At 37.0% G+C, this 11,152-nt stretch overlaps 1 protein-coding gene across 1 annotated transcript in view; it reads left to right on the top strand.

The window, feature by feature from the left end:
- The first annotated feature begins 327 nt into the window (after positions 1-327).
- The window catches only part of NXPH2 (neurexophilin 2), a 75,559-nt gene continuing 64,734 nt past the window's right edge, over positions 328-11,152 (top strand). Inside the window, exons 1-2 of the mRNA XM_090287292.1 lie at positions 328-448; positions 4,239-4,354. Of these exons, the coding sequence (XP_090143418.1) occupies positions 328-448; positions 4,239-4,354 (237 nt within the window). The remainder of the gene's footprint in view (positions 449-4,238; positions 4,355-11,152) is intronic.

Raw genomic sequence — 11,152 nt, 5'->3', positions numbered from 1 at the left:
TTCTTATTTTCAAGGTGACATCTGTGGATTTAAACAAAGATGCCTGAGAATAATCAGCTATTCCTTAACCTACTTTGCCACATTCATCACATTTTTCTTATTTTTGTTTCCTCTTAATCCATCCACACTGCCCACTTGTAGCAACCTACACAGACATAATTTTCAGATTTTAGAAGCAGTGCAAACATGATTATAGGTTGAGGCAATGTATAACTCATGAGAACTGAGAGAAATAACTGTAAGACTTTGGCGGGGGGTAAGGGGGACAAGAAGTACTACTTCAAAAAGAAGTGGCTTAGGAACCTGGAAGCTAGATTAGTCAAGGCCATGCCACCACCTCCTCCTTTGGATGGTTTGATGGTTCTGCTCACTGTTGATCAGAATGCTGATTTGGAGACCCGAGACTCCAGTCTGGTCCTTGGGCCCAAAACCTGCAGACCTGTCCATGGTTTGAGCTCCCTGGTTCCTAAAAGATATACTACACATGTGCTTAACTCTTTGATCTGCAGTGTTCATAGACTTCTAAACCCTGTCCTGGAATTTATGAGAGAACTTGGAAACAACCTCACCAACTAAGTTCAGATGGTGACGAGCATTTTTAACCCAGTAGTTTCATCACTTTGACTCCAATTTTAAGTTCCCAGAGACTATGCCAAAAAGTTGATGGTTTGTGGGTTGCCACTGTTCTCTCCTTTAAAGGATTATTTAACACTTGGATTTCCTTGGTCATTATTGCTCCATCAGCTCCTAGATAAGAGCTAGCAAGAACAGGACTCAGTAAAAGTGTCGTCGGCGGCGGTGGCAGCCGTCCGTCTCGAGAGACGATGGTGTAGCTTCTTAAGAGTCTATCTGCACCGCCGAGAATGGCTGTGCAGTCCGACTCGGGAGTGACACGAGTGTACTGCTTAAATATAACCAAGCTTCTTTTAAAATTCGATCAGTTTACTTTCACTGATTATTTTTTTCCACAAGAACAGAGCAATACTGAACCAAATATTCCACAGCCTCCTATTATGAGCACATAGAACATATCCTGTACAGGGTGAACAAATGAAAAGTGGTTCCTGCTCTTAAAAAGCAAGTAATAATGTGGAAGAGGTAGACACTAATATTAAAAATAAATAAATAAATATTATTAAGTATTTGTAGAAACTCTGAGAAGGACAGGGGACTCTTAAGACAAATGAAAGGGAACACTTTACATTGGTAGTCAGAGGACACCTCTCTCAGGAGGTGATGCCTAAGGTGAGACTCAAAGGATGATGGTAAAGAGCAGAGGGAAGAGCATTCCAGGGAGAGAAAAGAGACTATGTGAAGCCCCCTGAGATGGTGTTTCAGTTATCTATTGCTGTAACAAAGCACCCCATACAGAGTAGCAGAAAACAACCAATTTATTGTGCTCATGGGTCCTTTGAGTCAGGAATGTGGATTGACTACAGCTGGGATGGGTTATCTCTGCTCCATGAAGTAAGGGGCATCATCAGGAAAGACTCAAAATGTCTGGGTAACTCCAATGTGTTGGAACTGAAATCAGCTGGAGTCATTAGGAGTTACTCCTATGTCTGTTTTTTTGTGCCAACATGACTCAAAGGCTGGGCTCAGCTGGGGCCATGACCCTGAGTGTCTACATGTTGCCTGTCCAATAGTCTCCACCATGGGATGGTGCCTCGGAGTAGAAGTATATCTCACGTAGCAGCCCAGGGCCTCAAAGGTGAACAACAGGTGATGCCTAGCCTTTCATAACCTGGCATCAGAAGTATTATGGACTGAATTATGTCCCCTCAAAATTCATAACTTGAAGTCCTATCCTTCAGTACCTCAAAATATCACTGCATTTGGAGACAGGGCTTTTAAAGTGGTAACTAAGGTAAAATGAGATAAAACATGTAGGCCCTTTTGATGTGACTGATACCTTTATAAGAAAAAATTAGGACAGAGACAATCAAGACAAAGGGATGACCATGTAAGGACACAGTGAGAAGGCAGCTGTCTGCAAGCAGATAGATGCCTCAGAGGAAGCCAACCCTATCAACTGCTTGACCTCAGACTTCCAGCCTCAAGAACTGTGAGAAAATAAATTTCTGTTGGTTAAAATACCAGAAAGAAACCACAAGATGCAGGATTGTGATGCTAACCAAGCAGTTCAGGTGAACAAAGCTCTTGGTTTGAAGCGTAGTGGTCTTAAAGATGGAGACTGATGGATGGGTATAGAATAGAGTTTGGAGGCAAAACTGACCCGACTTGAAGAACTGAGTGTGAGTACAGATAGAAGTGAAGGTATGAAAGAAAGATTACTTCCATGTTTCTGCCTTGAGAAACTAATAATGGTGTTATTTACTGGTCTGGGAGAAATGAGGAAATACAGATTGGGACAGGAAGGGGAATGTAAATTAGAAGTTTTATTTCGGATATTTAAAGCATCTTTTGAACTTTCCCCAGGGGAGTTTGGCAAATCACCCCTCAAAAAATAATCCAGAAATGAAAAAGGGTACCTAATTATTATTCACATTTCTCTAATTTAGCACAAAAAGAATAAAAAGAAACTATCTGAAATTATCAAAGTCACCTCCAACTTTCAGGGTGGGTTGCATGTATGCAGATATGTGCTAAAAACTGTGTTTTCAGTTAAAAAAATAATAATATAAGACTAGACCTGATTGAGTACCAGTTTTATTTTATAAAGGAAGAAATATCACTTCTTCTAAGGAACAAGTAAATCCAGTTTGTCCCTCAAAATAGTTGGAACACTATTAGAACTCTGTATACATCTAGAAAAGAATAGAATTCTAAGCAGAATTTGGTATCAACCCATTTTTTTAAAAGTAAGCAATATATTTTCTTCTTAAGAACAATAGGTATAACCAGTTCTCTGATGATATATTTGGCAAAACATAAAGAGAGTTCTGAATCTCAGGAGAAGAATAGACTCGTCCATACCCAGTAATATGTGGCTTTCTTGAAAAGCAGCCAATCTTGTTGAATAATTGGGCTAATGTGTATAAAATGAAATAGAAGAAAATTTTGATTTATTTAACCCTAGAAAATTAATTAGATGTGTAAGATACCTTAAAAACTATCAGAAAAAGTCTTAAACCCTGTAGCAAAACTTTGTATCTGCATGATTCCAAACATTTAGACTGAAAGGTGAAAGCAGAAATCATTAAAATGTTTTATAAATCACATCTCATTTTTTACTGATTTTTTTCAATTTTAATTTACAGTTTTTACTTTATTATGCATAGTTTAATATCTAAATAATGGCAAACAATGTTATCAGAGAATAAATTCATACATTGTTGTTCTGGCAGTATTTTCATATAAAAACGTTTTATTTTTGTTTAAAAGCATTATTTATGCCTTAAGGAAGAATGTGTTTCAGGTTAAAGCCATCTGTTTGGCTTCTGGTAGGTTAAATATCCTCTTATTAAAATTAATAATACCTGACATTTATTAAATTTTTTCTGTATGTCAGGTAGTATGCTAAGTAATAGATATGACTTTTCAATCCAATTCTCCTTATCAGATATGTGCTACTTTTATACCAGGAAATTGAAATCTCAGTTTTGAGATTGTATTGGTCTGCTACACAAAATACCACAGGTTGGGTGACTTAACAACAGAAATTTATTTTTCACACTTCTGGAGGCTGGAAGTCCAAGATCAAGGTGTCACAGGGTTGGTTTCTGGTAAGACCTTTTTTTCTGGCTTTATAGATGGCCAGCTCCTCACTATGTCCTCACATGGCCTTGCTTCAATGTGCACTGAGAGCAGCCTGTTGTCTCTTCCTCTTAGGAGGACATTATAGTCCTATTGTATTAGGGCCCCACACTTACAGCCTCCATTAAGCTTAATTACTTCTTTTTTATTTATTTAATCTTTATTGCATTTTTTTCCATTACCATTAATCTTCTTCCATCCTTCCTCCCCTCAACAATCACCACACTGTTATCCATGTCCACTAGTCCTTTTTCCATTTTGCTCAATCCCTCCACCCCCTAACCTCCCCCCAGCAGCTGTCATTTGCTCTCTGTCTATGAGTCTGTCCTCATTTTCCTTGTTAGTTCAGTTCATTAGATTCTACATATGAGTGAAGTCATATGGTATTTGTCTTTCTCTGACTGGCTTATTTCACTTAGCATAATGTTCTCCAGGTCCATCCATACTGTTGCAAAGGGTAAAATATTCTTTTTTATGGCCAAGTAGTATCCATTGTGTAAAGGTCCTATCTCCTAATGCAGCCGGAGATGAAGCTTCAGCATATGAATTTTGGGGAAAGACAGTGCAGTCCATAACAGATATTAACTTACCCCAGGTCACGTACCCAGAAAGTACAGGAGCCATATTTGGAATCCAGGTAGGCTGACTCTAGAACTTTGAGCCTCAAACTACTATTTTATATTTATACTCATTTAGCTTTCTGTATTAACATTGGTTTCTGTCTTCCAGAAACCTTAGCAAGGTACATAAAAATTAGAAGTAAATATAGTAGGTGGGCAGAAGTTTATAATTTATTTAGTAAAATAATATGAAAACATATCTTATATACTCAACCAGTAAAACTTGGATTTGGGTGCTATGTTAGAGCTGTGTGGTGTGTCTGTGTGTGTGCTCTTTTTAAAAAGTTGATACAAATTAAGCAATTTAGTTCAATACAGATTGAATATATTTAATCTCTAGAAATCATAAGGAAAGTATAGCAGTATAATAATAGTTCAATTTATAAATACAATTTCTATATCTTGGTTAATAATCTAGGAGGAAATATATCAACATTAGGTTAATTAAACTCTGTTGGCCATACCTTGGGAACTGTTATGAATGGTGCTAAGAACAAAAAGGCAATAAGCAAATACTTACAGTATTGAGATATAGTCAGGGGATTGTAGCATAGCTAAGATAAACTTGTATATTCATGAGAGAAGAATATAAATGGAGATGATGTAAATGATGGTAAATGCTAGAAGTAGGCATACTGGAATAATGATAATACTTCTTACCTGTGCATTTAAAAATACATTACACACAGTAAATGGGTTTTTAGTGCAGGAAAATAAAAAAAGTATAGGGATGCTGTCAGAGAAAGCTCCTGGTCATTGAAGCTGGAAAATACAATTCATTGTCAGAGACTATTTTGAAATACAAAGTACAACTAACTACATACGTAGGTTGGTGGGACAAGTGTGGGACAAACTCAAGAATAGAAAGCCGTGCATCTATAATGCCATGTAACATAAGTATAACAAACATCCTTTGCCCCAATCTTAATTAAATTAAAACTATCTGTGAAAGAGTTTGTGTTCATAAACTTTAACTAAAATAGTCACAATTTAGCATATATGAATGAATTATTTGCCTGTAACTCAATAAACATTTACTGAGTCAGGTACTCATATCATATAAGAACTCATGACTTTGTAGATCCATTGCCTTTCTTTCTCCTCCTCAAAGGACCCTGTATCTATCTCATATTGAGGCATTAGTAAAATATGGTAAAATCTGAGTTTAGAAGACAGGCAGATATGTGAATTTGTCAGGGGGTGCAAAGTCCATTAAACACAAAGCATCAGATGAGAAGTTTAAAAATCAGTTCCTTAGTAAATATTTGTAGTGCATTACTTTATATACCTGCACATTTAAAAACTTGCAGAGGTTTAAAACGGTAAAATAAAATATTCCAGTAATTAGCTAGCCTCTCAACTCTTTAGTTATGGAATAGACAGGATCTATGTTTATGTTTCAGACTACATTTTCAAAGCAAATACAAGTTATATTATAATCATGCTCATCTTTTTCACTGCTCCCATTTGTTAACACAAAATTGATGAGTTTTCCATAATTTAGAGCCCCAGAAAAAGGAAAGCCTCAGTAATAATATCAGTGTCAATCATAGCAACTGCTATCTTCTCATTGGGGTAGCCTCTTCCATCATAGATTGATTTTCAACCATGTGTAATCAATCCTATTGTGTAATGAAAGCCTGGTTCCAAAGAGAGTATGTAGCAAAATGCTGCTGCATATTAAACACTCTGTTGCTGTTTGCTTAATTAATTATAATATTCCTCTTTTTGAGCCACAAACTAATTTGGACAAGAAACACATACACCACACACACACACACACACACACACACACACACACACACAGACAATTATCAGTGGCCAAGTTATGCCAGCTCATGAAATTATTTTAGCACTGAAGAAGTCATAAATTATGAGCTACTCAATGTTCCCTCCTGGTGAGGCTATGCTCTTATTAAAGGTAAAAATAACAGTAAATAATATAAGGGTGAAAATGGTTAAGAAGAAAAGAAAAGGTTTTCAACAGTGAGCAATGATATGCTGAGCTTGCCCCACAGAGCCATATATAATGCCATATACACTGTTTGTAAGTGCACATGCACACGCACACCAGTCCATTCAACAGCAGTCATTTGATGAAGTTAGGTTTGACATGAGTTCACTTCTTGCTGTAGCCCTATCACATACTACAAACTCTGAAGTATGGCGATGATTGGTGGAAAACAGTCATGCTGAGTGTAATGCAATACTCTTCATCTGCCTAAAGTTGTGCCTAATAAAATATCAGGAAACCATGAAATTAATGGTTTAGGAGTAATGATGAAATCATCCAGGGGCTCAGAGAGTGTAAATAGAAGTCAATGATAAAGAAGGTACTGGGAGGAAGGACTGCTCAGGCTAAAGATGAGGAGCTTAGAATCTGTCTCAGCTCAGTAATACTTCAGCTTTAGGGTGCAGCAGTTGTGAGGCTTGTGACAAGTGTTCTGGTTTTTCTTAGTCTCAAGTATCACCTCTGAATATTGAAACTAATGATAGTCAACGTAGAGCAATACTGTGAGAATTAAACTGAGTGCCAAGGACCTGTCAGGAGGCAAAATGAATGTTAGTTTTCCTTTGAGACATACAACCAAAGGGCCTTTTAGATGCCTTATCCTTAGAACAGGTCAGATTCAATGTTTTTCATGGAGATGTATCTAAGAAAGCAGAACACTAAGAAAAATCAAGGCTGTGCCCAAACAGTTGGCTTAATACTCACATGGAGAAGAGTGGCCTTACAGCTTAATCATTGAAAATTAGATTTCAGGGTAAGATTTGAACCAAGTGACTTGGTTCAAATGCTATCTATTCTGATAAGTACATTTAACCATGGTTTTTTCCACCCATTTTTCAGTATTTATCATGTTCAGTGAATTTATTTTTTCATCGCTTCCTTCTGGAACTAAATTTTCTGCCATTAATGATTGTTGCTTTTCAAGGCTTCATTAAATCTACTCAGATTAAAGCTTTAAGCCTTGAGAAACACTATTTGTTTATGTTGCTTGGCTGTACTTCAATGTGAAAACCTACGATGAATCTCATCAGTGCTGTTCTAAGAAAGATAATACCTCATCTCAAGCAGTTCTTGCCTCTGCTTGCCCTACTGATAAGTATAAAAGAATGTGGTGCTTAACCTTTTAATTTCTGTTTACCCAGAAAGTAAGTAATCAAGGACAAAGAAGGCAGTAGATAATAACCTTATTTTATTTTGTTCTCTCTTCCCCATGTCATTTATGATTTGGGCACCTAACTGATAAGGAGAGAGCTTCTGGTGAAAAATCTAAACCCAGGTCTGGTTGATGTGGGGTTTCATACTATTCTTTTGTCTTTTTATCCACTATACCATTCTTGACTATGCTCTGCCTATGCTGAGAAGCTGCAAAAGCTAAACAGCCTCAAAGGAATGGGGAAGGAACTCATGTTTTTGAGCAACTATCAAATTCTAGGCATTTTACTTACTTTGTTTTATTTTCATAACTACAACCAAAATTCCTTAAGTCAAGGGTAACTAACATCTTGATCATCCATCCTCAAATCCTGCCGCCACCATGGTCAAACTATGTGCGGAATATAACGATTCCACAACACCTCAACTTCTAGTCTAGTCTAGGCCTTCTTCATTGCTCTGCTGGACCATTACAGAATCTCTTGACTATTGAAATGATCTCTCCTCCCAGTTCCCGTACAGTCTGTTCTGCACTGCAGCCCTCATGATCCTCAAGCAAGTCAAGTCAGTGGGCACCTTTGCTCTGCTCAGAATGGCTTCCCATCTCTCTCAGAGGAGATCCTGGCCTGGACCCCTCCTGTGCTTCCTGGGTGAGTCCCACGCTGCCTGTGAATCCACCATGGTCTGACCTGTGCCACTCCTGCCTCATCTCAACTGCTTTTCTACACTGACCACACATGCCTCCTGGATGTTCCCCATCAGGGCCTTTGTACTTGATGTTTTCTAGGCCCATAATTCTCTTTTTCTCAGATATCTTTTAATACTTACATCTTTACTTCCTGCAAGTGTGTGCTCAAATGAGACTTTGTCATGGATGCCTTCATTGACCACTTCATATAAACAGCAATTCTTTGTTACTCTCCTCACACTGCTATCATCTTTTTCACACATATTGTCTTTGGAATACATTTGTTTATTGATATCTCATGTGCTTCCACTAGTATATAGATTAAATGAGTGATGTACTAACAGATGAGACTGAGTCTCTGGGAGAAATTTACTTACTTACCCATAGTGTAAGTCAGCAGCTACACCGCACCCTTTAGTCTGGTTGTCTCTGCAGCCTGTGCTCTTTCTGCTAAATCAAGCAGCTGGTTTTGAAGCAAAAATAGCCATGCACCAGCCATTGCCATTGTGAGTCTGCACACTCAACAGAGACAGAATGTTCAAAGCACACTGCACTTTCATATCTACCTGCTGCATCTAAATCCTGCAGACGTACAGGTGTTATCTATGCGCTGACAAGTTTACTCAGCCTGGGGAACTTTAAGCCTTTGTTAGTCTTAAATTTGCAGGAGAGAGAAGAAAGGTAAAATAGCAAGACTGAGCCCAACAAGGGATGCCTTAACTTCCAGAATTTGTGTCACCTCTGTAGCTATTCAACGTACTCTTTTTTTGTTAGCTTTTTTCTGCACATATCATGTATCTCCCTTTGCAAATTAAAAAAATGGTATAATGCTTCCTTTGAAATAAAATGACCCTCCTGCCTGCAGTATTACCCCAAAACACTACCTCAAAATTCCTCTAGTCCATCCTCTCTACTGCTGCCAGAAGGGTCTTTGTAAAACATAAATTTTATTTTTTAATCCATTTTAAAAAATAAAAACTGCTATAACATAGTCATGATTCCTTGACCCAGCATACTAGCATTTGAGGCCCTTTCTAGTTGACTTCCTGTGTTCCCCCCAATCTTCTGCTCAGCCTTTCTCTGGCAACATTTAATTTCACAATACAAAAGTATTTAGTAATGCCTGTCATATGTCATTCACTTTCACATTTAAATACTTATTCCTACTCCAGACACTAAAATACTACCTTATCTGCCCTATTTCCATCTGTGGTACACTTCTGATTGTCATTAATATCTAGAATCTGTTGACAACCCACTACGTGTCAAGTGTTGTTCAAGGTGCTTTCTATGTTGTTTAATGCTCACAGTGGCCCTACTCATCAGCATCTTTATCCACATTTTACAGAGAAGGGAATGAAGCTAAGAGAGCCCAAGATCTCATGAGCAGACCATAGGAGTGCGGGGATCTGAGCCACATTTCTTGCCCCATTGCCAGAACATCTAATCTCCCCACTGTGCTGGGAACACAGCCCTGATTATGTTATACTATTAAACCTTCTCCCAAGAGCTGCAAGCCCCTCGCTGGCAGAGCATTTTGTTTTCCTTTGTAGTGACTCAATGACCTGGGTCATCAATGTTGCAGTTATATAAATAGGATTAATTGTCTGTGAAAAAGACCATGACTGGAAATTACATCCTCACACCCAGTCTTGAGCAGTCAGCCCCACTCTTGACCATGAGGCTTGTCCCTCACCACCCATACAAAGGTGTCAAAAAGATGCCCACACTGAAATTTATTCATTCAGTTTAATGATAACCACAGGTCTGTGAACATAGTGGTCCATTCTCTGCCATAGTTTTGCTATGCTCTGCCTGTGAGAAGTTTACAGGCATACTTACTTTCTGTTAGTGAGGATTTTTGCATATGAAGGTAGGATTCTCTGATGCTCATTGCTGTGCTCTTCATACAATTAATAAAAAGTCAGCTTTGCATTGTACTTCCTATGTGGAAATTACCACTGTTGATTTCACCCTGTGCCTTTTTTTATTTAAACATTTGTATTATAGTAAAAAACATGTTTCATGTAATTCCCCCCAAATTCAATAGACTTATTTTTTGTACTGAACTGGATTATTTGAAAGTTCATATGGGAAAATAAATGCAAGAATTCTCAAGCATACAAAAGGGAGAAAGAATGATGAGGTGGTACAGGCAGTACCAGTTATTCGATTTACATTAAAACTAATGTAATAAAAAATGTTATTTGCACAAGAAAAAGCAAATAGAACAATGAAATAGAATCAGTTGAGAAATATATATAAAAAATATGGAAAATTACTATATGATCATGAGAGTGTTTTCATTCCAGAGGAAATAGAGAGTTTATTTAATAAAAAATATTGGCATTATTTGGCTATTAAAACAAAGAACTACTTTGAATTTTAAAAATATACTTAAGCATTCAAAGTTTTAAATGAAGAAAGTAAGGAAGTAATAACATTATACATTTATAAATTTACATTTTGACATCTTACAACACATATTATCTTTGTAATTTAAAAGTACAGAATTTACTTTAGAAGTAACAATTCAAAACAATTCAGACATTTTAAAAGTGAATACTGAGAGACTCCTTTCTTTCCCCTGTACCTCAGTTTATAGTTTCTCCTCTTTGGTATTTTTATGTACACTTATATATACACATGCACACAGACATATATATAGTACTTTACCTTAACAGGAAACACATGATATTATTTTCCAAATTCCACTGTATTTCTTTTACATCATACATATGATTGTGGACAACCTTCCAAAAAAATATATATTGATGAATCTCATTCTTTACAAAGGCTAAACAGCATTCCATTATATCTCTACTTCAACTTATATAATTGTTTATTCATAAGGGATTTCTTAATATATTTTTAAAGTCAAATCATACAGAGGGACAAAAATGAAAAGTCAGGCACTCTCGTGCTATATTTCCAATACTTTTTTCCTAGGAATAAACACAAACA

The sequence above is a fragment of the Furipterus horrens genome, unplaced genomic scaffold, assembly GCF_987537825.1.
Source record: "Furipterus horrens unplaced genomic scaffold, mFurHor1.1.pri manual_scaffold_1, whole genome shotgun sequence".
Taxonomy (NCBI): domain Eukaryota; kingdom Metazoa; phylum Chordata; class Mammalia; order Chiroptera; family Furipteridae; genus Furipterus; species Furipterus horrens.
The sequence above is the reverse complement of the archived record's forward strand: the minus strand, read 5'-3'. Positions and strand labels throughout refer to the sequence as shown.